The sequence below is a fragment of the Giraffa tippelskirchi genome, chromosome 1 (genome assembly GCF_054371585.1).
Source record: "Giraffa tippelskirchi isolate mGirTip1 chromosome 1, T2T-mGirTip1v1.2.pri, whole genome shotgun sequence".
Classification (NCBI taxonomy): domain Eukaryota; kingdom Metazoa; phylum Chordata; class Mammalia; order Artiodactyla; family Giraffidae; genus Giraffa; species Giraffa tippelskirchi.
In genome coordinates, this window is record NC_137275.1 from 3,347,053 (window position 1) to 3,373,773 (window position 26,721).

The window sequence follows — 26,721 nt, forward strand, 5'->3', positions numbered from 1 at the left end:
GCCAGACCTTGTGATGGGACGTGGCCGGACGCCCAGATGGTGCCTCCCAGGGCTGTGAACCTGGTGTCTCGGGAGCTCAGATCTCCCTGTCGGGGGTCCGCATGGTGGGGGCCCTGCCGGCCACTCAGTCTCCCCAGGGGCATGCGGGCAGCTTCCCTGGTCCTGGATCCTCCATCCTTGTCTCTTGCTAAGACCCCTGAATGAAGGTCTTCCCTCTCGGGTTCCATGGAGGGGCCTCCTGGACAGGGGGACCAGGGGGTGGGGAAGGAGGGCCGTGGGGAGAGCCCCTGGCCTCTCTAGGAGCCCCACCTGTAGCCGCATCAAGTCACAGACTCTGTGGGAGCACTTGTGTTGAGTCCGGTCATTTGAAAAGAAAACTTGAGGACCGCTGCCCTGGCCTCAGCCGTGACCCTGTGCCCTTCACTCAACTCTAGGCCCACAGGGCTGCGCCGGTGCCCGGGGACCTTTCCCAGGGAGGACGTGACCCGACACCCTGGCCGGGGCCCTGCCTGACCTGTTTTTTCTGCTCATCAGAGCTGCCCAGGCCATCACAGCATCCGTCTGGTTCAATCTCCTCTGCTGTCCTACAGAAGCACGTGCTGTGTTCGTACATAAAGCCAAAGCCATTAGACTGCTCTTGTTTAAAAGCTGGTTTTAAAAGACCCAGGGGAAGTGCTCGCTGTATTTAAAAGGATTGTCTGGGGGCACCGACCTTAGGAACTGGATAAAAGGCACTAGATGCCCAGCACCCAGCCCATCACCTGGTGTGGCCCATGGGGTTTGGTTGGTGGCGGCGGCGGGAGGGCTGCCCCGGGTGACCCTCCCCCAGGGTCCTTCTCTGAGCGCCAGCCTCCCGAGTAGACGTGGGAATGAGTCTGACCCGGTCCTTAGCAGCCGGGGTGGGCAGTGCTGGGCCAGCATCTGGGCCTCACCCTTGAGCCCCAGCAGCCACCTGAGGTGGGTTGCCATGTTAGTGGGGGCAGTGGCAGGAGTCCGTGGGCATTCAGGCCTGGTTCCAAGACCCCCAGGCATCCACCCACCCACAGGCTCATTCTGTGCCAGGAGCACTGTCAGCCTGCAGACACGCAGGGCCCTTGCTGTGGCATGTCTGCTTAACTTCCTGAAAAATGACAAGAACAGCTAAGATTTCCTGCGAGTTTTTAAAAAGTTGTGTTTATTCAAGCACGAGGATTGCATAGTCTTCGATTGATCTTTTATTCACTGCTCATGAAAATGCAAAGTCCATGAGTCATTGAAAATGCTCTTGGATGAATAAAAGAGAAGAATCAATTTACAGTGTCTTAAATTACATGGGTATCTCTCATTTTAACAGGAAGTCTGGAAGTAGCCTTCTTACCCACCAGATCTTGTTAATATGACAGCTCAACAAAGTCATCAAAGACTGGGTTCTTTTTCCACTTCTCCACCCCAACTGCCTCACCCCCAATCTTTTGCATTTCAGCAGTGCCTCTCCTCATGGTCTCAAGATGGTTGCTGTAACTCCAGACATCATATCCTCACAGGTTGACACTCAACCATGGGGAAGTGATTGGGCAGGGATGTGGGGCAAAGGGGCCCTCCTCCCACATGATTACCCTGTTTGGTTAATCAGGATAATCTCCCTTTGATGACAAACCTAGACTGTTTATTAAAAAGCAGAGAAATCACTTTGCCAACAAAGGTCCATATAGTCAAAATTATAGTTTTTCCAGTAGTAATGTGTGGATGTGAGAGTTGGACCATTGAGAAGACTGAGGACTGAAGACTGATACTTTCCAACTGGGGTGCTAGAGAAGATTCTTGAGAGTCCCTTGGATTGCAAGGAGATCCAACCAGTCCATCTTAAAGGAAATCAACCCTGAATATTCATTGGAAAGGCTGATGCTGAAGCTGAAGCTCCACTACTTTGGCCACCTGATGCAAAGAGCTGACTCATTGAAAAAGACCCTGATGCTGGCAAAGACTGAAGGCAGGAGGAGAACAGAGGATGAGATCATTGGATGGCATCACTGACTCAATGGACATGAGTTTGAGCAAGCTCCAGGAGTTGGTAATGGACAGGGAGGCCTGGTGTGCTGCAGCCCATGGGGTCGCAAAGAGTCTGATACGACTTAGTGACCGAACTGCAGCAACCCTTTGATCAGGGAGAACTTTTCCCTGGAGGCCCTCACAGGCTTCTTGTATGACTCACCGGCTGGAACTGGGTCACAGTCTCCCCTACCAGTACAGAGGGAGGGAGGGAGGGGACTGACGGACTCCAGCCAGGCTCCTCCCTTGGTGGATGTGCTGCCAGTCCAACCGCAGCAGGGTCTGTTAGCACAGAAGACAACTGTGTCGAATTCTGACCCGAGATCCCAGCATACTGGGGTCTTGCCACCCAGACGCTTGCTTGGGGCATGACCTACTTTACCCAAATACGAAAATCTGTGAAAGGAATCACCTAGTTTTCTAGGCCCTCTTGACCTTGTCAAGCTTGGGCTTTGCTGCCAGGTCTGGATTCCAATCCCACCTCTGCCACTCCCTGCTCACATGGGTCTCAAATTTCTTAGCCTCGGTTGCCATTCAACAACCCTATTGGGCACCTGCTCTGTGCTGGGCAGTGTTCTGGGTGCTTGGGATGCCTCCATGAACAAAACAGACATCTTTGTCCTCGTGGAGATCACGTTCTAGGGCTGGGAGGCAGAGAACAAGCACTAGATAGAGTAAATAAATAGATTTCTATTATATACTGGAAGTGAAGTACTAGGGAGGGGAAGACAAGGAGCAAGATGAAGATGGAGTTGGGAGTGCCAGAAAGTCACTATTTTAAGTTGGGCAATCAGGGCAGGCTTCATGGAGGTGACCTTTGCATGAAGACTTGAAGGAGGTGAGGGAAGGGCATCGCAACCAGAGGGAATAGCCAGGGTAGTGACACTAAAGCAGGTAGCTGTGCCCAGCAGTTTCCAGGACAGCAAGAGGCCTGCATGTCTGGAGTAGAGTGAAGAGGGAGTGGGCAGGGCTGGAGGGGGGTTCTTGTGAGGACCTGGGCCCTGACACTGAAGAAGAAAGAGCACAGGAGGGTCCTGTGTGTCTTAGTGTCATGACCTCTGGGTGCTATGCTGATGTGGGGAGGTCAGGGCAGGGTGGGGAGAGGGGCCCGGAGCCCCAGCCCAAGACCACGACAGCTTGGACGACAGTCTGAGGGGGCGTCTGCTTCCGGACTGTCTTAGAATCCAGCCAGCTTCATGGTGCACAATGGGACTCCGCGTGAGACGGAAATAGGTCAACATCCAGCACATAGTAGGTCCTTGGGAAAAAAAATCAAAGCTGTTCCCGTTGTAACGAACAACTTGAAATTTGCCCAGGAAGATGAATCTGGTCCTCTAGACCTTCCACGTGTGGCCGAGTCCTGTGCTTTCAGAGCATCTGTTTTCAGCTGGGATCTTCTGTCACCCTGCTTGCGATGCCTGGGAAACATGAGCCCCGAGTCCGAAATGACGAAAAGATGAAGAAGTGAGACCAGGAAAGCGGTGATTTCTGATCCGTGAGGCCCGGGGGCTGAGCATGCTCATGTTTGCAGAAAGAGTGAAGGAAACAGGAGGGAGGGACGTGTGTGTGTGTGTGTGAGAGTGTGTGTATGTGTGAGTGTATGTGTGAGTGTATGTGTGTGTGAGTGTGTGTATATTAGTGTATGTACGTGTGAGTGTGAGTGTGTGTATGTGTGAGTGTATGTGTGCGCGTGCATATGTGAGTGCACGTGTGTGTGTGTGTGCGTGTGTGTATGAGTGTGTGTGCATGTGTGTGTGAGTGCATGTGTGTGTGTGAGTATGGTGTGTGTGTATGTGAGTGCGTGTGAGTGTGGTGCGTGTGAGTGGTGTGTGTGAGTCTATGTGTGAGCGTGCATGTGCATGTGTGTGTGTGAGTGTGTATGTGTGTGTGAGTGTGTGCGTGTGTGTGAGTGAGTGTGTCGTGCACCAGCTCTGCCTGTAGCTTGGTAACAGCAGGTGGGGTCGTCCACAAGGACACACCCCTCTGGGGACCATGGACAGCCACGCCCAGAGCTGGTCTGGGTGTCGATGCTGGGGGGGTGGTGAACGCCCAACCGCCTGTGTTCCAGAGCCTTCGTGGGAACCGGAAGCCAGGGGAGAGCTGTGGAAAGTCAGGGCAGGAAGACTCTCAGATGACGTGGGCCTGTTGTTTCCAGAGGGAGGGTCTGAGGCAGAGGCTAGGCTGGGGCCTGGGCGGGTGGTAACCCCGCTGCCCCTGCTCGCCCCAGCTCTGTGGACGCCCCGAGGTCTGGTCCGCCTCGTGCTGTGGCATCAGCCGCTCTCTCCTCGCCCCAGGCACCAGCACCGGAGCGCCCCTCGCCGACCACCCCGAGGGACTGCCGTCCGCATCCCAATCTCTTCCTTTATAGAGTCTTTTCCATCCAGAGTCCTCTCGACTACATGCTTTTGTGTCTCTTTTAGGGACTGTGTGAGCCCTTTTCCCGCCATGCGTTTGTCAGCACCAGTTTCGATACCTGCCCAAATTCCTTCAGTTGCCTGCTGCTGCTGCTGCTGCTAAGTTGCTTCAGTCGTGTCCGACTCTGTGCGACCCCATAGACGGCAGCCCACCAGGCTCCCCCATCCCTGCCTGGCCCACGGCAAATTTGGAGCCATTCCCCAACTGTTAAATGGTTGCATGGATTCCCGCCAGCGCTGGGCTAGTCAGTTTCCTATGCCTCGTCACACTGATTTATTTTGACAACTGTGGGAGATCAGTATGATTAACCCTTTGTTACAGATGAGGACTCTGAGGCTCAGAGAGGTTAAGTAACTTGCCCCAGGTCACACAGCTGGCCAGCAGCAGGAATGAGGATCCACACACAGGCTTCCTGTCTCTAAAGCCCAGCGTTCACTTATCTCATTATCCTGTAGTTAACGCTGCAGCTGACACTGTGCGGGTGGACTTCTGTGGACGTTCACGGTCGTTTCCTTGAGACAGAGTCCCAGAAACAGACGGCTGGGTTAGAGGGTAGGAGCCGTTCACACACTCCTTTGAGTCAGTGCCAAACGGTATTCCAGAAAGTGGCACTGATTGTCTTCCCACCAAGGCCCGCCCCCTCCCGACCGTTTCTCAGTAATGACCATTGTTGACCACCAAAGTGGGGGCCTCTCGGGGTCGCCCGCAGCTGCTCGGAGCCCTTCGTGACTCTCGGCTTCTCACTTAGCAGGTGGAATGTAAGGACAGTGTATTGCTTTGATGAGGATTTTTAGCAGACGACAGAGGATGAGATGGTTGGATGGCACCACCAACTCGATGGACATGAGTTTGAGCAAGCTCCAGGACTCGGTCATGGACAGGGAGGCCTGGTATGCTGCAGTCCATGGGGTCGCAAAGAGTCGGACACATCTGAGCGACTGAACTGAATGTATTTGGACTCTATTTTTAGCAGGCAGAGGTCTGGGTTTACTGTCTAGCCTTAACCTTAGGCACCTCCGCCGCTACAGTCTGCTCCGCAGCAGAGATGACCTGGGGGGGGAGGGGGCGTGTTGTGCTAGTGCGACCCAGCTCACAGGGCACAAAAGCTGCTTTAATCCAGTCTCCTGGTGCCTCCACGATGTAGACTCAGGTTTAAAGGGGCACTCGATTCCTCTGCACACTTTTCTCCTTTGAGGAATAGTCAGTGCCATCATAGCTTTAAGAAGATTGGAAAATGAGCCAAACCCCAGAGCCAAGGGTATCTGGGAGCCAGCCGTCACTCAGGGCTGAATCGCTGCAGGCAGCGTTTGCAGAAGACAATAATTCTCCTGCACAGGCCCCGGGGAGCCTATTCTTCCCAAGTCTGGGTGCAGCTTCAGGGGCTACACCGGGGTGCGAGATTGAACAAAGGGGTCTCACTCTCAGCGGGAAGGGAGACAGATCCAGGGCCGAGTGCCGGTCTTGGACCTCCCGGGTGAGTGACGTCAGTACAACAAGGACTGGACAGTGTCCCCGCACGACGTGGGGCTCATGTCACGCGAGCTCATAGAATGCTCTGTGTGCTGCCATCCTCCCAGCTGAGCAGACCCAGCTGAGGATGCAGGGCCCAGAGAGGTCAGGGACCTGCCGAGGGGCACACAGCATGGTGCATGGGGCGAGCCTGCATCACCCAGGCAGCCCCGGTATCCAGGCTCTCAGTGGCTCAGCTTTATGTCCAAAGAGCCAGCAGCTCTTTGGAGACATGGAAGGAAGGATTTCCAAGCCCTCGGGCTGCTGCAAGCATGGAATGGTACGTGCACCCCTGTGTCCTGGGCAAGGGGATGGGAGACGGGGAGACCCAGGAGAGGTCCACCACTCGCCCCATGTGGGGCTGGGGGCTGAGCTGAGAGGGTCCCCCCTGGCAGGGCCACTGGAGCCCCCAGGCCGCTGAGGGAGGGTGCACCATGTGTGCTGAAAGGCGCTGCTGACCGGACCAGGAAGACCCGGCCCTGGGGACCCTGAGACCCTCCAGAGATTCTGATTCCCAGAGAGCTCTTCCCAAACTGACCAGCCTGAGGAGCCACCTGCGCTGAAGGGAGGCTGTCCGGCTGCCCCCTCCTCCCGAACCTGCAGGGCGCCAAACAGGGCGCCATTCAGAGGTCGGGGCTCCCCAGTCAGACACCAGGAACTCCTCTCCACCGCCACCATCCGTGTCATCAAGACCTGCACTGCAGAAGGCTTTTACCCTCTCCGTGTAGTGATAATATCCATGTAATAACAACATATGTGTTGTATCTTGATTTTCTGCGTTTATCTTGGCTGTGCTGGGTCTTCGTTACTGTGCGACTTTTCCCTAGTTGCAGCAAGCAGGGCTATTTTCTAGTTGCAGTGTGTGGGCTCCTCATTGCAGTGGGTTCTCTTGCTGTGGAGCACCGGCTTTAGGGCATGCAGCCTTCAGTACTTGCAGCCCTCTGGCTCAGTAGCTGTGGCGCATGGGCCCAGTTGCCCCACGGCATGTGGAATCCTCCCAGACCAGGGACAGAACACGTGTCCCCTACACTGGCAGGTAGATTCTTTACCACTGGACCATCAGGGGAGCCCCATCATATGTGTTGTTCTGATAGCTTTGTACTAGCAATTTTTACTAGTAACTAGCTTTTTACTAGTACTAGTAAAGTATTACTAGTACTAGTTTGTACTAGTAGCTGTAATAACAACCCCATCCAGAATAAGCTATTAAATATTTAGAGCCTTGTGACCATAAGAACCTAGATAGCATATTAAAAAGCAGAGACATAACTTTGCTGACAAAAGTCTGTCTAGTCAAAGCTGTGGTTTTCCCAGTAGTCATTTATGGATGTGAGAGTTGGACCATAAAGAAAGCTGAGCGTCGAAGAACTGATGCTTTTGAACTGTGGTGTTGGAGAAGACTCTTGAGAGTCCCTGGGACTGCAAGGAGATCCAACCAGTCCATCCTAAAGGAGAGCAGTCCTGAATATTCATTGGAAGGACTGATGCTGAAGCTGAAACTCCAATAATTTGGCCACCTGATGTGAAGAACTGACTCACTGGAAAAGTTCCTGAGGCTGGGAAAGATTCAAAGCTGGAGAAGAAGGAGACGACAGAGGATAAGATGGTTGAATGACATCACCACCTCAATGGACATGAGTTTGAGTAAGCTCCGGGAGTTGGTGATGGACAGGGAAGCCTGGCGTGCTGCAGTCCATGGGGTCGCAAAGAGTCGGACATGATTGAGTGACTCGACTGAACTGAACTGACCATAAGAAAGGGCTTCCCAGGTGGCTCTAGTGTTAAACAACCTGCCTGCAAATGCAGGAGACACAAAAGATGCTGGTTCGATCCCTGGATCAAGAAGATCCCCTGGAGGAGGGGATGGCAACCCACTCCAGTATTCCTGCCTGGAGAATCCTATGGACAGAAAAGCCTGGCGGGCTATATAGTCTGTGGGGTCGCAAAGAGTCAGACACGACTGAAATGACTTAGCAGGCACGGACACAGCATGACCATAAGAAATTTCTAATAAATAGAGTTCCATGTGGACTGTCGGGTTTTTGTTGCAGAACCATTGGCGTTTTCCATCTCAGAAACGCCCCTCTTGCAGACGGTTCTGTGGGGGAGGGATGGAAATTGGCTTTCCAGGCAGAAGGGGGACGAGGTGAAACGCCTGCTTTTACTCAGAGCCTGGCTCTGGGTTTTTAGACAGAGATCCATGATCTTGCTTTGGTATCTACAACTGACTAGTTAAAGTTGCCCATTTTTAGAATTTCCCAGAAATGATATCCTCTGCAATCAGTTAATCTTTAAACGCTCGTTTATGTATTTGGCTGTTGCCGCATGTGAACTCTTAGCTATGGGATGTGGGGTCTAGTTCCCCGACCAGGGCGCAAACCCAGGCCCCTTTCCTTGGGAGCACTGAGTCTTAGCTGCTGGACCACCAGGGAAGTTCCCTCAGTTAAAGTTTTGATGAAAACTTTTAAGCATTGATTTGAAGATGGGCTGCAGAGTTTTTCAAGACCCTGGCTTAGGGGCTGCAACGCTTGAAGACCCCAAACTGACCGGATGGCAGGCTGGTCCTCCACAGGGAGGGGCATGAAGTCTGCTGCCTCGGGAACCAAACCTGGCTCCCACGTGCCCTGGGGTCTGTCCTGAGAGAAGGCGCCCCCTCCTCCACCCCGCAGGTCCCCGAGGTCCTCCCAGGACAGGAGGTGTATGTTAGGGTCAGTGCCTGCGTGCCTGGCCTATCTCCCTCCTGCAGGGAGTCTGGCCTCATCCACACTTGGGGAGACGGGTGTGGGGAGACAGGAAGCCTCACTGTGGTCTGGGGGTGATCATTTGTTCATTTGTTGTTATGGAATCTTCCCATCCAGAACAGGGTCTAGCACATAGTAGGTGCCCAGATACTGACCGCCTCCCCCATTTGGTATTTCTGTGCTGGGGACAGCACCCTGGAGGGGTTGGGGACTCGTGGGCATCTCCACTTCATCCCTGAGGGTCTGAAGGAGGTGAGGAGACCCCGGACTGGCCCCTCAGCACAGCCTCCTTCTCTTCCTGGGCCGGTGTCTCTTTCTAGAGGCTTCCACAAGGAGGTCCACTCAACTCCAGGCTGAGGGGCCAAAGCTAGAGTCTGTGCCTGGAGTCCGGTGTCCCAGGGGTTCAGCGAGCCACCCCGAGTCCCCCTCGAGGCCCATGTGTGGTGGGGGACCCACCAGGGCCCGTCAGGACCCGGGAGCCAGTGGTCGCCTGCTAACTCGGCTCCGTGTGTGTCCCCAGCATGCGGCTGTGACCTGGCTGAGGGCGGCTTCTTCGTGCGGCAGGGCGAGTACATCTGCACGCAGGACTACCAGAGGCTGTACGGGACCTGCTGCTTCAGCTGCGACCGCTTCATCGAGGGCGAGGTGGTGTCGGCTCTGGGCAAGACCTACCACCCCGACTGCTTTGTGTGCGCCGTCTGCCGGTGAGCGAGGGCCCGTCTCCCTCCTCCCCCTCCTCCCCCTCCTCCCCCTCCCTTCTCCCTCCTCCCTCCTCCCCCTCCTCCCCCTCCCTTCTCCCTCCTCCCTTTCCCCTCCTCCCTGCTCCCTCTTCCTTTCCTCCCTCCTCCCTTCCCCCTCCTCCCTTCCCCCTCCTCCCTCCTCCCTTCCCCCTTTCCCCTCCTCCCTGCTCCCTCTTCCTTTCCTCCCTCCTCCCCCTCCCACCCCCACCTCCTTCCCTGTCTCCCACTGGCTCAGGGCCAAGCGTGGCAGACAGACCCTGGCCCTGCATGGAGGCACACCTTCGTCCAGCCCCACGCCCTGCAGGCCCCCCGCCCCTTGCCGCACAGGACTGAGCCCTTTCTCAGGGACGCAGAGGCCAGTCGGTGCCGAGGCTGCCCGTGGCCACCGATGGCTTCCGGGATGCTCTCTCCTTCCCCCGCCCCCACCTCCTCGGCCCCCTTGGCAGGGTCCTGTCCTGTCTGCCGCCTCTGCCGTGCCTTCTCTCATGTTGGTGCCGCGGTGCCCTCGCTTCAGCCCCTCCGAGCCCACCCACTGCCGCTCCACTCTCCTCTGCTGTCCGGGTGCACCCCACCGGTGGCCCCTGCCCCTGGTCTGTGGGCAGCACAATCCACCAGGCAGCACAGGCGTCTTCCCAGGTCCCTCCCGCTCCAAACTCCGCCCAAACTGCTCTCCCGCTCGGGCCCAGAACTCACGTGCCTAGAGTCCTACCAAGGCCTCCATGCTGGGGTCCCTGCGTCCCCCTCTGCCCGTCACTGCTCCATGCCACTCCCATGGCCTCCACGAGCAATTGTGAGCGCCCCAGCCCAGCTGAGAGGAGCGGCACGGTGTGTTCCAGGCCTGTCGTTCACTCGGGCATCTGTGCAGGCGTTTTTCAGCGCCTCCGCGGGGCCAGGCCCTGGGCTGGCACTGGTGATTGGAGCCGCCTTAGCCCAGACCCTGCAGGGCACAGCGACCAGGGACACGGCGGTGCAGCCAGAGCGGCCTCCCCCGGGGCCTCTGCCCTCCCCCTCTCCTCGTGGGCCCGCTGCCATCCTGGCCCCACCACCCCTCTGGGCACCGTGTCCTGGAGCTGCCCGACGTGAGTGCCCGTGGGCAGGGGCTGGATCAGACGCCTCTCCGGTGCCTGGAGCCCGGCATGGAGCAGGTGGGCAGGGAGTCGTCCCTGGAGGCAGACTGAGGGACCGCACCCACTCCCCTCTCTGCCCTGTACTCTGGGGCTCGGAGAGGGGTCAGCGGGCAGTGGGCATCCTGCCCGCTCCCCCTCCTCCCCCTCCTTGTGCAGCCCCAGGTACATCCCTCCCAGGGGGATGTTCCATTTCTAGAAAGCAAAGACTGCAGGCCTCTGGGTCTGTTTTCTCTCTATTCCCCGTCTCACCCCATGCAGCTGAAGGGGGACTTTTTTGAGTGCTGTTCTGAAGCCGTTTTCTGTAGTTACAGCCTCTGCTCTAGACAGAAATGGGAGCTTTGTCAAGGGCGGGGGAAGGTGCTGAGCCAGGAAGTCACAATGACAAGGGGCAATTCTGACGGAGGGTCACTGTGTGTCACGGCAGCCTGCCTGGGACAAGTTTCCCCAAGGGTGATCTGCATGTCTGATTTCTGTGCACGTAGCTTAGAGACATAATCACCGCGGGTTTGAAGAGTCACCTCTGTGATCCACTCTTTTAAAAATAACAGCTGATGGCTCTGTGGTTCTGGAGTCACCAGGCCTGGAGTTATCCATCCACTATCAACAACTAGAAAACAAACGAAAAAATAGACAAAACAGCTGTTTTGGGGGATACTGGGGCACAGGCAGCCCAGGACTAACAGAGGAGACAAATGCCGGGAGCCCGGTGATCACCCAGATTCCACCTGCAGGCTGTTTCTTGAGCCAAGGAGGACATGGCGTCCTCCCTGGGTTAGGAGAGAGCGATACGAGAGAGCAGCAGACAGACCAGCGTGGCCGAGGGGAGAGGGCCGTGCGGAACGAGAGTGCAGGAGAACCCTGTAGAGCTGCCTTTGGATCTTAGACCACAGTGAACAAAATGCTGGGCTTCAAAATAAAGACAGAACCCAACGTGCAGTCTTGCACGCTCCTAGTGGCCGAGCTTTCTGCGGGACCGAGGCAGGAAGGCAAACCACGCAGCGCTGGAGCCAGACAGGCCTAGGTTTGACTCTGGTTCTGAAAGGCAGCAGCTGTGTGTCCTTGGCAGAGTTAACTGCCTTCTCTGAACTTCAGTTTTCTCACGGATAGAGGAAAATGAAGACCCACGTGGACAAGCATGTTAAACAGCTGTTAGAGGAGGCAGGAATTAAGGAGTCTGTCGTGGAACCTGGCCTGGCAGCAGTAGGTGTTCAGTAAATGGTGCTGTTGTCTTGAGTACTGAGCTAAGCAGTGTCCCGGATGGTCAGAGGAGGCGGGGTCGGATGCGGGAGGCCCCCAGCCTGGACTGCCCAGTGGATCAGGTGGCTCGCCGCCACGTGTAAGCGCCGGCCGGCCCCCACCGGCCCTCCCCACAGCCCTGTGGTTCCACCTGCTGGTGTGATGAGGAGACCGAGGCCAGGCCGTCCAGTGACCAGTCTGAGGCCGCCTGGAGGGGCCGTGGAGATACCTGCACAGGGAGGCCCTGCGTCCCGGGCCTGGTCTCCAGGGGAGGTGGTGCTCCACCTGGAGAGGAGCCGGGTGGGGGGATCCAGCTGGTAACACGCTGTCGTGTTTCAGGTCGCCCTTCCCGCCGGGGGACCGAGTGACCTTCAACGGCAAGGAATGCATGTGCCAGAAGTGCTCCCTGCCCAAGTCAGCAGGCAGCAGCGTGCCCCTGTGCCAGGGCCTCTGGAGTAAGTGAGCGAGGCGGGGTTGGGGGGGCGGTCTCTGCGGTGGTGCCGGGAGGCAGGCCTGACGACACCAGGACCCAAAGTGGAAGCAATGGAAATGGATAACTGCTGTTAAACATACCGAAGGGAACCAGGGCCAGAGGTCTCTGGGGCCCTCCTGCCTCCAAGCCTTGGCTCAGCCCGTGACGCCCCCACCCCCCACCCGCATGCGTACTTCTGCTTTCAGCCCGGCTCTAGGCCACCTCCTACAGGAAGCCTTCCGGCCTCCTTCTGGTCCTCTCCCTCCAGCACCCACACTCAGCTCCCCACTGTTTGTTCCACACCATCCAGAAGCCCGTAGGGAGGGCCATGAGGAGAGCAGTGACCTCTGGGCTCCTGTGGTCTACAGCTCTCTGATAACTGCTTCATCCCCTGGGAGCTGAGCCAAGGTGTGTATACAGTGGGTGCTCAATACATGCTTCTGAATGGAGAAGGGGGTTGTCAGGAGCCTGTGGACGTGGGGCAGAGTGAGAGCAGGGCGGGGGCAGAGAGGTGCTGGCCTCCCCGCCTGGGTGGCTGTTCTGGTACCAAAGATGGGATAGAGGGGTGGGGACGGAGCCCAGCGCTCCGGGACTGCTCCCAGCAGCAACCACTGCAGAAACGGGGTGTTCGGAGCCCACCCTGCATGCAGGGTCGCTGTGGTGTCCCCAGGGCCAGGGCCATATGTCCTGGGACAGAGGAGGGGTTTCTACTGACCCCAGAGCCAGCCCCTTGCTTGCAGTCCCCTCCCCACCAGCCCACCTTGTCCCTGACACTGAAATCTGCACAGAGGAGACTGCATATCCTCCTAGGAGCCAAATGTTGGCTTCAGGGGCTGGTAAGAATTTTATCTGATAAGTGTGGTGAAGCCTTCATCCCCAGGGAGGCAAGCTCAGAGCAGGCCCCACTGGTGAGGCTGTGGCTTTGGGGTATGCAGGGAGAGGTCTCCATTCACAACTTTCTCTGCAACTGAGGTCTGGATTGATTAAAGAATTTGAGGATGTGCTCCAACAAACAATCCTATTATCATTTAATCTGAAATAGCAAAAAAAAAAAAATTACAGCATAATTCAGAAAGGCAGGGATTAGTTTGAACAGTTTGTCCAGAGCATCCTAGCAGCCAGAGTGAAAAGGGAAACCCGTCCAACCACAGACTCATTGTCTGAGACTTCTTTTTGAGAATTTAAAAAAATGCCATGGGCAGATGGAAATTTATTTTAAAATATCAAACTTGTGTTTTCAAAAACAAATGCTCACTTCCCCCTTAGATGGTCTAATAATATAAGCTACCCCTCCTCCCAGTCCACGGTGATAATCGGCAGCTTAGGACCATTTTTGTGCCTTGTTGTTCAGTCGCTCGGTTGTGTCCAACTCGCTGAGACCCCATGGACTGCAGCACGCCAAGTTTCCCTGTCCGTCACTGTCTCCCAGAGTTTGCTCAAACCCATGACCATTGATTCGGTGATGCCATCCAACCATCTCATCCTCTGTCATCCCATTCTCCTCCTGCCTTCAACCTTTCCCAGCATCAAGGTCTTTTCCAAGGAGTTGGCTCTTTGCATCAGGTGGCCGAAGTGTTGGAGCTTCAGCTTCATTTTTGTGCCTAGAAAGCACTGAACATCCATCACCAACTCTTGGCTTCTGTGTAGACATCTCCGCATCCCAGCTCCTGCCTCCTTTCGTCCCCAGAGCAGCCTGAGGGCAGGGGATCCCCCCTCGTTCTCCAGGAGCATACGTGCCCTGAGCCTGGCGGGGAGGGCGGATGTGCTGGGTGCCTGGTGTCCAGCGAGGGACAGGCGGGGCTGAGGTTTGAGCCAAGCCCTTTAAACTCCAAAGAGGGGAGCCTGCCCCGCTGTGAACAGAGGCTTTCTGAGATGCCGTTTGGTCTGAAACTTAAAGCGCAGACTTCAGGAAGTGGGCACTGAGGTGAGGGTACTGCATGAGCTAGGGGCAGCTGCCACCCCCATGTGAGTGGACAAGGGGGCTGCTGTGTGGGGGCAGGAGGTGGAAGTGATGCCAAAGAGACCAAAACCAAGTGGCAAAGCCATGCCAGGGGGCTCCAACTGCATCCTGGAGGCAGTAGGGAGCCAGAGATGGCTGTTGAGGGAGGGAGTGCTCAGGTGGGTTGGGAGCACTGGGAGCATGAGCCTGAGCAGCGCAGTCTGCCCTGCAGGGCGTGGCGGTGGGGGGACCCTGGGGGAGGGACCCAACGTTTCAGATTCCCAGTCCTTTCCTTCCCTCGCCCTTCCTTCCCCCGCCCTTCCTGTGGCCCCCCCTTCCTGCTCCCCGTCCTTCCTGCCCCCGTCCTTCCTGCCCCCCAGCCCCTTCCTGCCTCCCATCCTTCCTGCTCCCCGTCCTTCCTGCCCCCCGTCCTTCCTGCCCCCGTCCTTCCTGCCCCCCGTCCTTCCTGCCCCCGTCCTTCCTGCCCCCCGTCCTTCCTGCCCCCGTCCTTCCTGCCCCCCGTCCTTCCTGCCCCCGTCCTTCCTGCCCCCCGTCCTTCCTGCCCCCGTCCTTCCTGCCCCCCAGCCCCTTCCTGCCTCCCATCCTTCCTGCCCCCCAGCCCCTTCCTTCCTGCCCCCTAGCCCCTTCCTTCCGGCCCCCGTCCTTCCTGCCTCCAGCCCCTTCCTGACCCCATCCTTCCTGCCCCCCGGCCACTTCCTGCCCCGTCGTTCCTGCCCCCCAGCCACTTCCTGCCCCCCATCCTTCCTGCCCCCCAGCCCCTTCCTTCCTGCCCTCATCCTTCCTGCCCCCCGTCCTTCCTGCCCCCACCCCCCGGCCCCTTCCTGCCCCCTTCCTTCCTGCCCCCCAGCCCCTTCCTGACCCCATCCTTCCTGCCCCCGGCCACTTCCTGCCCCCCATCCTTCCTGCTCCCCAGCCCCTTCCTTTCTGCCCCCGTCCTTCCTGCCCCCGGCCCCTTCCTGCCCCTATCCTTCCTGCCTAGGGTGGAAAGCTGCAGGTGGCCACCTTTGGGGGCTGCCTTCCCCGGGGGAAATCAGAGTGACCAGCTACTCCGTGGGAGTCTCGCTGGGTCCCAGGGCCCTGAACCTCTCTCTGGCCTGAGCCTGTTGCTTGGTAACAGGATCCATGCTTCTGGCTGGACGCCCATGCCTTCCCCAGGCAGGGATTCACCCCTCCTTCTGGGTGTCCACCACCTCCCTTCACACCTGAGCCTCCACGATGCTCCGCCCTGGGCTGCCTTTCCCACTGCCTGGGCGAGGGTGTCCTCCCGGAGGGCCCCCTTTGCTCCCAGCCAGGCTCCCATTTTCCAGGCTGCCCCCTGAGTCTCCAGCTCTGAATTGGTGCTGGTTGGAGCTGGTTACAGCCTCCTGGCACGGTCCAGGAGGCTCCTTTGCTTTGCCCACTTGCAGAGACCCGAACTGAGGCTCCAAACAGGCTTTCTTGATTTGGACACTGTTGACCTTTGGGGCCTGATGATTCTTCACTGTGGGGGTGACCTGTGTCCTGGAGGGTGTGCGGAGCACCCCTGGCTTGGCTCAGAGGGGCCCAGCGCCACACCAGTTGAGGGGCAGCTCTGAGCCTGGCTGCATGGAATGGACCCTGCCTCTCACCACCTGTGTGCCCTGGGTGAGCGGTATCCCCACTCTGGGCCTTGGGAATGGACGTGGGGTCAGTAGTGGGTGTGGGTGGTGGCCTGGAGGGGCAGCCTGGGGCAGGGGCAGCCAGGAGGTGGGAACCTGAGGCCTTGGATGGGGCAACTCTGTCCAAGTTGAGGAGCCCTCGTGGTTCCAGCCAGGATGGGGTCACACCTGAACCTGGGGTCCCCCTCGGATTGAGGACCCGGAGGCCACCAAAGTCAGGGGATGGGGAGAGGGGCAGGAGGGGGCGGGGCCCTGGCACTGGGGCCTCTGCAGGGTGTGTGCTGGTGAGGGGCTACAGGTGGGGTGGGTCTTCACCACCTGGGCAGAGGCCCTGGACTCCTCCGTGTCTTCTGCCCGCGTGGCATTGCCCTGTTCACATGCTCAGGGGTGGGTGATGGGGCCGGAGCCTCAGTCTCCCTTTCTGGAAATGGGGTGAACCTCTCCCGCGGTGAGACCGTGAGGTTCGATGAGGGGGTAATATGGACAGATAAGGGGGGAACCGGGTCCCAGGGGAGGAGCAGGCACACCGGCTGCCTTGTGGGGTGCATCTGCCTTATAGGGTGCCCAGAACCAACATCCCTCCTGCCCCACCCCACCGCATTGCAGTCACGGCCTGGGGCAGAGTGGGATGCATTTCACTTCAGTTCAGTCCCTCAGTCGTGTCTGACTCTTTGCGACCCCGTGGACGCCAGGCCTCCCTGTTCATCACCAAGTCCCGGACTTTACCCAAACTCATGTCCATAGAGTCGGTGATGCCATCCAGCCATCTCATCCTCTGTCATCCCCTTCTCCTCCTGCCCCCAATCTTTCCCAGCATCAGGGTCTTTTCAAATGAGTCAGCTCTTCGCATCAGGTGGCCAAAGTATTGGAGTTTCAGCTTCAACATCAGTCCTTCCAGTGAATTCCCAGGACTGATTTCCTTTAGGATGGACTGGTTGGATCTCCTTGCAGTCCAAGGGACTCTCAAGAGTCTTCTCCAACACCACAGTTCAGAAGCATCAATTCTGCAGCGCTCAGCTTTCTTTATGGGCCAACTCTCACATCCATACATGACCACTGGAAAAACCGTGGCCTTGACTAGACAGATGCACTTGAACGTGCTTTATCTTTCCCAGCGGCTGCTCACAGCTCCTCCCACTCGGTCTAGTTCCTTGGCGAAATCCCAGGTCAAACCCATAATTTCTCAGGCACTTTTGAGACTTAGAACCTAGCTGGTTCCTTGCCATCAAAGATCACCCTCTGATTCGACCCAGAGTTCCCTGACCCGGTTAGATCTGAGCGGACAGTGGGCTTCACCCCACTCCCACCCCAAGTCCCCAGCTGGGGCCCAGAGGCCCCTGGCACGTCCTGGGTCTCATGCACCCTGTTAGTGACAGGGCCAGGCCTTGAACCTGTGACCAGGTCTGGCAGAGGAGGGGGCAGTTGAAGGGAAACAAGGAAACTGTCTGGAAGATTCTAGAAGGTCATGCTGGGGAAGGGGCCCAGCCCCATCCTGCTGCTGTGATGGCAAAGGGAGGTCGAGGTTGCAAGAGCGAGTGGGTGGTGGGCTTTGGTCACCTTCCAGGTGACCTCTGCCCTGGGCTGTGCGGACACACTCCCTCAAGGACATCCCGCTCATTGACAGCAGTTGTCAACTGGATTCCTCACACAAGGTTCCACCATCACTGGCAAAGCGGTACAAACCCATGCTGAGCTCCAGATGTTTTTAGAAAAGGATGATTGCTGTCTCCATGACAATGGTCCTTGAAGCTTGCTCTGGCCTCCGTGTTCACGGCTCACTGTTAATGAGACTGTACCCCAAATTCAGGGGGGATGAGTGAGGGGGCTGGGGTGAGGGGCACGTCCCCCGGCAGCTGCAGGTGGCACATTGGCCTGAGCCTCGGACCCTGCCCTGGGGGAGGGCGCGCTGCTGACACGGCCGGAGGCAGAGAGGAGACGTGAACCTCTCCCAAGGGCTTCCTCTCAGCAGTAGCAGGGGTAACTCCAGTGTTCACATGCGCTTATTCGTCTGTCAAGTGCATCTTCCAGCCCACGGGCCTCTGTTACTCCTCTTTACCCCCTAACAGCTATGTGAGGCTGGTTCCTTTATCGTCCCCATGAAGTGCGTCCCTGTTTTAGTGGGCACAGAGAGGTGAAGCGACTCGGTCACTGTCACACAGCTTGGGGGGCAGCCTGGTTCCAAGGTCCGTGTTCCAGCCACTGCCAGTGGTCTGCCTCCTCCCAGACGGGTCCGGCACGGTCCAGGAGGCTCCTTTGCTTTGCCCACTTGCGGAGACCCGAACCGAGGCTCCAAACAGGCTTTGTTGACTTGGGCACTGTTGACATTTGGGGCCTGATGATTCGTTGCTGTGGGGGTGACCTGTGTCCTGGAGGGTGTGCAGAGCATCCCTGGCCTCCAGTCCCCGGGGGCACCCCTCCCCACCCGGCTGGGATGGTCAGAATTGTCTCCAGACGTTGCCAAAAGCCCCGAGGAGCAAAATGGCCCTGGTTGAGGCTGGCACAGAGCGTGCATGTGCCTGGGGTCACCCGCTAGGTGAGGGCCCAGGGTGGCTTAATCAGGGATGGGCATGGCTGGAGGGGCAGAGTGGGGGGCCGGCCAGGAGCCCAGAGCAGGCTGGGGGCCATGGGTGGGAGAGCACCAGTCACCAGGGGCCTGGCTCCAACCTGGGCTGGGACCCGGACCAGGAGTGCAGGAGGTCAGAGTGTCCGGTCTCCGAGATGTGGCACAGAAGGAGCTCAGGGGCCAGGCTGGAGGGCTTCCTGGAAGGGGCATTCTGGCAGGCGAGTACTTGGAGGTCAGGCGTTGGGGCCCCCGACCTCTATATCTCTGCACCGTTCCTTAGGGGGCACGGTTAGGGTTAGAGTCCACCTGCCAACAGAGGAGGGCAGTGGGGCCACCAGACCTCCTGCCATCACCGCACCCTCCCTGTCGGGACAGCCCCCAGTGCAAGGGCCCCTGTCGGAGTCCACATCTGCTTCCGGAGGCCTGGAAGCCCATCTCTGAAAGGCGGGGCCTCCATCCGTTCATCCCGGTATCCCTGGCTCTCAGCCCGGACTGCATGCAGTCAGCTCTCAATGCATGCACGAATGAGCTTCAGGGTTTGTTTTCCACATGGTCACATCGGCTGTCGTGTAATAGCGTCCTCCTTCAATGCCGGACGGTCCCCTCTGTCCCCCCCGCTGTCCCTGCCCTCGTGGCGCGTGCCTGACGTCCCAGCGCTGTGGGCTCCCCCAGCCCCGCGCCCCTCGCCCGGGAGGATGACGTCTGTGCTCTGTTCTTTCTTCCAGGTTGTGGGGGCTGCGGAGCCGAGATCAAGAATGGCCAGTCCCTGGTGGCCTTGGACAAACACTGGCACCTGGGCTGTTTCAAGTGCAAGACCTGCGGCAAACAGCTGAACGCGGAGTACATCAGCAAGTGAGTGGGCGGGGCCGGCCCGCCTGCGGCTTGGAGGGGGCGGGGCTCCTCCGGCGTCCACCCAACATCAGCCAGTGGGCGGGGCCGGCCCGCCTGCGGCTTGGAGGGGGCGGGGCTCCTCCGGCGTCCACCCAACATCAGCCAGTGGGCGGGGCCGGCCCGCCTGCGGCTTGGAGGGGGCGGGGCTCCTCCGGTGCCCCACCCTACATCAGCCAGTGGGCGGGGCCGGTCCACCTGCGGCTTGGAGGGGGCGGGGCTCCTCCAGCGTCCACCCTACATCAGCCAGTGGGCGGGGCCGGCCCACCTGCGGCTTGGAGGGGGGCGGGGCTCCTCCGGTGCTCCACCCTGCACTCTCGGCCTCTCAGCCCCCACCCCAAGTCTGCAAGGCGAGCCCCGCCAGGACGCTAGGACATGGCCTGTGTGTCCCAAAGCCCTCGCCCTCCCCCCGCACCAGCCTGGCTTTCCTGATACAGAGACGCTCATTTCTGTTCACTGAGCCGAGACGTTACCGCTCCCGCCTTTGACCTTGTGGCAAACGCCGTCCCTGGGTGTCGCCCTCCCTGTGGGATCTGCCACCCTCGCTGGCGCCCGGATCCCTGCCGAGCACAAAGTGGAGGTCAGCCGAGGCTGCTGGCCGCAGAGCCAGGGAGGGCTGACGGGCTCAGGGGTCACGGGTGCAGCCGTCCTCTGCCGTGGTGCTGACGCAGGGTCCCTGACGGGTGCTCAGGGTACAGGGGAGGCTAGTTTGGGGTGCGTGGGGAGGGAGCTTGTGCAGATCAGGGCCCAAGCCCCTGCTGGTTGGCCAGGAGGGGGATGCGTTCGAATCCCCAGAGCCCCCGGGATGGCGAGCCTCCCGACAGCACAGGAGAAGGAAGTGTCACTAGCTGAGCTCAGGGAGCAGCTTCCCTGAGGACAGAGCGGCTGTCTCCTGCCAGCCAGGGGCGTTTGGGACAAGTTCTGTCAAAGGCTGTGCTGGTTCTTGATGCTCTGGGGGAACAGAACCATCACAGGAACTGGTTGGATTAAAAAAAATTCCTGCAATAAAACTGCAGAGAGTGAAGCAGGCACATGTACATGCGTGCACGTGTCCATGCGAGGAGAGTGTACACTGGGGGAGTCCGGTCACTACGTGTACCTGTGTCAGTTTCCTGGTGGACCTTGTCCCCTAATTTTGTAAGGTGTGTGAGCTTTGGGGAACCCTGGGGAAGGCTCTCTGGGTTTCTCTGTATTGCTTCTTACAAATGTGTTTGGACCTACAGTTCTCTCAAAATCAAGCATTGCCAGGGAAACCAAGATGAGCCTCTGTCCAGGCTGGGTCAGGCTGGGTGAGTTTCTGCTGCCTGTTTCATAGTAAGGAGAAGGAGTGAGTGACATGCAAAGGCGGCCTTGGGGACGGAGCACTTAAAATAAAATGCTCCCCAGCCCCCAGAGTGCAGCAGCTCACCCACACAGCGTAGGTGTTACTTAGCAGCCTCTGGAACTCATGAGGAGGGGCCTTGAGGTTGCCATGGAGATGTTATCTTTGAACCTCCTGGATTTGCTGCATGTACAGCCTTTTTGAGGGGCTGTGATCGGGGCCCTGAGGTCAGGGCATTTGAAGGTGGACCCTAGGGGCCCAATTGACGTGTTCCGTCTCCTGTGCAAGGAAGGACTGCTTTCTCACTGAGGCTTCCAGAAGCGCCGGGACCCCGCCCCAGGGCTGTCCACTCCTGCCAGCATCTGTGGGACCCAGACAAGGTCGCAAGCTTTAAGGAAAAGAGGGTGCCATCAGCTCCTTCTCCTGACAGCTCGAGAAACCTTACCTTCTGTTGGCAGCTGAGCAGAAATCAAGACCAAACTGATGACAAGGCAACACATCAGCAGTGCTGGGGGGAGATGAACCAGAGTACCAGACGCCCCCTGCCACCACCCACCATGCCAGCCGCCTCCACACCCGATCCTAATGGACCGGGCCTGGGCGAGGGGGACCATCCTGTTTGGTGATGATGGTGACAGTGGCCTCAGGCACCGAGTGCCAGGCGCTGGTCACCCCTTGTCATACACAGACCATGCTCTTATGACCCCCACTTTACAGACAGGAAGCTAAGGCCCAGGCAGGTTAAGTGACCGCTGGGACTGGGGATCTGAGTGGCAGCCTGTCCAGTCACCACTGCCCAGCCACACCCCACCCCACCCACATGGAGCGCTGGCACTGTCCTGACGCCATCACTGCCACGTGCCCTGCTGGGTCGACCTCATCGTGATAATTATGATCGACTTCTAATGAGCTCTGACCACATGCCACTCAGTGTTCAAGCCCGTGCCTGCCTTCCTGTCCTTCGACACTCGCAGGCCAGCTGTGTCCTTGCAGCCCGGTGCAGGGATCCCAGCGTCTGAGCGGCCCACCCGCGGCTGCCCAGATAGAAACTCCCCTCTAGTCCATAATCCCAAAAGCCACAAGCCACGTGCCGCACAGAGCTGGCCCGCCGCACACAGGCTGCGGGAACGTGTTGCCGTGTGGTCCCCCTGCTCCTTCCTGAGCAGCAGAAGGTCCGGGCCACACCCAGGGACAGTGAGGGTCAGTACCAAGGAATACCTGCCCCGCTTGGCGTCTTGTCACTCCCAGACCTGGTCTCCGATGTGGGCAGCTTTGTCAGACCCCCTTGTTGGCTCGCAAGGATGCCCCAGAAGGAACAGGAACCACCCGATGAGGAAACAGACCATTTCACACCCTACCTGGATGTTGAGCATTGGACAGAAGGAACTGGAATGAAGAATTGCGTCTGCAGAAACTTCTTTTATTTCCCAGACTCAGCTTTGGTTCCTTGGGCTCTCTGGAGCCCTCCACCAGCCCCTCGCTCACCCCTGGGCAGGCGGCCCCACCTCTTGTACCTTGGTTTCTCCACCTGTGAAATGGGGCGATCTCTGTGGTATTTCTCATCGGGCTGCTAGGGGGACTGAGGGGCTGTGCTGCAACCAGTAAGTGCTCAGCACACGCCGCCCAAGGGCCCGCTGTTATCCAGAGTAGGAGGCAGTGGGCGTTTGCCCCTTGGACACAGCCCCTCTCATTGGTGAGGACTGTTGGGCCTTGGGGGTCCTCGGGGTGCCCCCACCCGTCCTGACTGCCGGCTCTGGTTGCAGGGATGGGCTGCCCTACTGTGAGGCGGACTATCACACCAAGTTTGGGATCCGCTGCGACGGCTGTGAGAAGTACATCACGGGACACGTGCTGGAGGTGAGGAGGCCAACTTGGAGGTGGAGCCTGGGATCCGGCCCTTCAGGTTCTGCCACCCTGAGCACAGCACTCGCAGCTCTGAGCTAAGTCCTACTGTGGGCCCTGGGACCTGCCTGCCCTCCGGGACTTAACCGAGAGGATCCGAAGGGGCCTTTGTGCAGGAATCCATGCCCCTGAGCCTCTGCCTCCCTCTTCCCTCCCCACTCTGCCAGAGGACACGGTCCCGGCTCTGCTCAGTGAGTGCCACCTCCTCCAGGAAGCCTTCCCTGCCACACTCTCTCAGCTGTGCCCTTTACAAGTTGACAGAGGTGGGAAGGCCTTGTGATCCTGGTTCAGCCCTTTGGCATCTAGATGGGAATCTGAGGCTTGGGGGTTTTAAAAGTGAGCCTGTACCCCTTAGCTGTTCCTCCCCTACACCCCGAGCCCGTGGAAGTGCCAGTCTACTTGTGGTCTCTGTAGAGTTTCCACTTCTGGACGTTTCCTATAAATGGAGTCATACGCTCTGCTGTCCTCTGTGACGGCATCTGTCTCACGGGTGCCTGGTACGTGAGCGTGTTTCAGTATTGCACCGTGTCTCATCCCAGGACTAGACCAGAAATGTGTAAGCTGATCACTCGTTGTTGGACACGGCACGGCTTTCCACCCTTTGGCTATGATAAATAACACTGAGATGGACATCTTTTTTATTGCTTAGTTTCTAGTTTTCCTGAAGGGTAGCTCACGTATGTGTAGGAGCTGAGCCAACAACTGTGATCGTTTTCAGGGCTCTTGAAAGTTACAAAGTGCTTTCCAAAAAGTTTATTCTGACCTCCCACCCTGGGTGTCATGTTTATGAAGTCCTGCATCAAGCGAGACTGTGGGCCGAGCTGTCACGTGCCCCCCTTCCACCGCTTGAGGTGCTGTGTTTGGTCAATTTTAACCGATTAGAGTTCTTCTTGAATTTCAGTTACCTTTCATCAGCGTTGCCTGCTCCTACACTGGGGTCAGTCAATCAGAGTTCTTACATTTCAGTTATCTTTCATCAGACTTGCCTGCTTCTGCACTGGGGTCTTCATGGTTTTCTGATGCAGTTGGGCAGATGGTCACACGGTGAGATGGTTGCCGTCTGGTCTGCCAGACGTCTTGTGTCTTCTTGGGTGGTGAGCACGCTGAGTGTCCGTACCCACATCCTCTGAATGTGGACGAACAATGCGTCCCTCCCCCTACCCCACCGCGACACTTAACCTGGCGCCCTTCGTCCCGGGCCTCTCTCCTCACCCAGCTCTTTGCTGCAGATCCTGCTCTGCGCAGTCAGCCCCCCCCCCACCCGACCCAGCTGCAGGACTGAGGCTTCTGGAGAATTCCCCCACCAGGGCCCCACCTGCCCCAGGGCCCCAAAGACTGTTCCAGAGCTTCCTAGCTCCATCCTCCCAGGGGCTGCTCCCCTCTCCCACCCCAGCCTGCCATGCCAGCCCCAACGCCCTCATCTGAGACTTAATGGGAGAGAATCCAAGGTCACTCAGGGCTGTCTGCGAAGCTTCCTGGTCAAGGCTCTGTCCCTCCTCCCACTCACACCCTCTCTCACCTGTTCTTGGTCCGAACCCCTCTGCCTCCTCTGGGGCCTGACCCTGCTGGCCCCCTTCCTGCCTGGGGGCCACACCCCCCCCTCACAAGGCATCCCCCCAGTGGTCCTTGAACAGCTCCTGTCCCCCCTCTGCTGTCTCCTCCTCCCTCCACAGTCAGGTGTCTCCATGGGATGCTGACAGCCCCCATCCAGCACCCCCGCCTCCCTCCCCAGGCCACGCTCTGCTCGCCTCCCCCAGGCCGTGTCTGTGTCCGGGAGAACATGTGCTGGGCCAGCGGCCACCCCCGCGCAGGGCCGAGCCCACTGGATCCCAGGCTGCCCAGCCAGGCCGCCCGGCACCTGCTCTTGCCCGACCCCCGCCTCTCTCCCTGTGGAATCACTGGTTGGTGCTGTTCTGTTTCGGTGCCACGTTGGTGCCACCCGATCCCTGAGTGGGGGCCTCGTGGGCTCTGTGGCCTGAGCGGTTGCTGCTGCAGGTGTGTGGGTGGGACGCTCCTGACCCGGACCCTGGGCCCCGCCCTGCCTCTCCCAGTCCTGAACCAGCCCTGTGCCTGGCGAGCACCCCCTGTCCTCAGAGCGAGCCAGCATCTCCTCGGGGGACCTTACAGGACGTGCCCCCAGCTCAGTGGTGGCCGCCGGGGTAGTGGGTGGGGTGGGGGCTCTCCCCTGGTGGATCGGGTTCGGAGGGCAGGGAGGGACCCCGTCTGCGTCTTGTTGTTGTTCAGTCTGCCTGTTAGCTCCCTGATTGGGCCCAACACAGGCTCCTGGGGTTTGGGCACTGTGAGTGGGGCGTCCCCTGGTCCACCTGGACCGTGAGGAGCAGGAGAAAGGCAGGTCTGCGGTGGAGGATGCAAGAACCTCCCGGGAAGATGAATGCTTTTGTTTTCGCCCCTGCGGGCGAGCTCCAGAGCGCGGTGGTGGCTGAGTCGTCGGCGTCGGCGGGGCCCTGCACAGCTCAGAGCATCCTCCCCGGCGGCAGCGAGGTGGCTCCTGCGGGTGCTCCGCAGAAGGGGGGCGGCCGTCACCGCAGCGGTGCTGCCTGGGCACGGCCCAGAGCCTGCCGGTGACCCGGCTGGCCGGGCGGAGGGCTCTTGTTGGGGGGGGGGGTGGGAGCGGCAGGTGGCTGGCCGGGGACAGGACCTGCAAACAGGACGAGAAGGATCCAGACCGGCGGCCGGAGGGTGAGGGTGTCCGTTCCTGCCGGCCTGTCCCCGGAGGGGGCGCTGGAGAGGGGCCGAGGGGAAGGGGTGGGGGCGACTACTTGGACTGGGCTCTGGTGCCAGGACCCCATGCAGGTAGGAAGCTCCCTGGGCCGGTGGGGAGGCCGTGCTGGCGGAAGGGGGGTGGGCTTGCTGTGAGCTGGGCTGATCAGCAGGGGTGAGACCCTTGAGGCACCTGCTGCCACCCTCCACCCCACCGACCTGCCCCCCAAGAGGCTGTCCTCTCCAGAACCCGAGTAGGAGAGCAGCCTGGGGCCCTTCCCCGCCTGCAGGAGCCCTCCGTCTGTGCCATGTCTGCGTGCCCGGCCCGGAGCCATCTCATGCAGGCGCCCGCCCGCCTGCCTGTGAAACATGCCTTTGCCTCCCTCAGCCACTCTAAATACTGAGCATCCTCTACCCGTGTTTGCCCACATCCTGCGTGTCTGGGGTGTCTGTCCCCGCGAGCCTGCTCCACACTGGGTCCGCAGGGGACCCGGGAGGGGCTGACGCAGGCCCCCACCCCATCGCCGGCCGGCTGGCCACCCAGAGCGTGGGAGCAGCCCTGCTGCAGGGCTGGCTCCAGGGGATGGAGTCGCTCTGCAGAGAGAGCTGGAAGGCGGGCTGGTGCACGGCCAGGGGACAGGGCTCTGAGCAGACCAACCAGTGTTCGATCCGGAGAGGAGTGCCCAGTGAGGGGGTGGCCCTGGCTCGGTGCCCCCATCACCACCTTCTTGTCTTGTTCTCACTGGTATTGGCAGGAACATGTGGGAATGGTGGGGGGCACTTCTTGCTCAGCCCCACCCTCCTTAACCTCGGTCCTACCTGCCTCCTGCCGCCTGACTGTCTCCATGGTAACAAGAAGCCCAGGGTCCCTCTGGAGCCACTAACTAACCCCTTCGTTCCTTTATTACTTCCTCTCTGCTTCCCTTCCTCCTACTCCTCCTTCCTCTACCCTCCACTCACCTTGCAGACCCTTCCTGAACACTGTCCCACCCTGGCCTGGGGGCTGGTCTCCCAGGGATGACCGTGGTAGGAGTTCCTCTGCCTGGAGGACCCCTGGGGGCGGGGTGGGGGGTGGGGCGCTGACCACCTGAACGAACATTTCTGCATTTCAAGTGGACCATCTCCGTGACTCCAGAGCTGGCAGATTTGCTCCCCCCTCTCCTTTTCAGCACTTCCCTTTTCACCCTTGTAAGCTGGCAGGACTTTTATCACAAAGAGAAAGCAAGCCTTGACTCTGGACAAATAAAAGCATTTCCTAAGGACAGAGGTGAAGTCGACGTCTCAAGGCCCCAGCTTCTCTCTTTTTTAAAGTTTAATGAATGTGTTTATTTTAAAAACACTCTCAGAAGGAACACTTGTTTGTCATAAAATAAACCAAAAATCATCTGTAATGAATGTCATCATCCAGAAAAAAACTACTGTTAGCATTTAAATGTCATCCTTGCTCATTGTGTACACACA

At 58.7% G+C, this 26,721-nt stretch overlaps 1 protein-coding gene and 1 long non-coding RNA gene across 51 annotated transcripts in view; one reads left to right on the forward strand and one right to left on the reverse strand.

Moving 5' to 3' along the window:
- ABLIM2 (actin binding LIM protein family member 2) overlaps nucleotides 1-26,721 on the forward strand; it is a 161,358-nt gene that overhangs the window by 48,868 nt on the left and 85,769 nt on the right. For all 50 annotated transcript variants that reach the window (XR_014078864.1, XR_014078878.1, XR_014079118.1 and 47 more), the window contains 4 exons: nucleotides 9,214-9,397; nucleotides 12,136-12,251; nucleotides 19,154-19,280; nucleotides 22,401-22,494. Coding sequence is in view for 11 of the 50 variants with exons in the window: in XM_081577405.1 (XP_081433531.1) it covers nucleotides 9,214-9,397; nucleotides 12,136-12,251; nucleotides 19,154-19,280; nucleotides 22,401-22,494 (521 nt within the window). In the remaining 39 variants the exon portion in view is untranslated. The remainder of the gene's footprint in view (nucleotides 1-9,213; nucleotides 9,398-12,135; nucleotides 12,252-19,153; nucleotides 19,281-22,400; nucleotides 22,495-26,721) is intronic.
- Nucleotides 23,278-26,303, reverse strand: LOC145541884 (uncharacterized). The gene is made up of 3 exons (XR_014079401.1): nucleotides 26,221-26,303; nucleotides 24,059-25,198; nucleotides 23,278-23,696 (listed from the first exon to the last, which is right to left on the reverse strand). It is a non-coding gene; the product is annotated as an uncharacterized LOC145541884 (long non-coding RNA).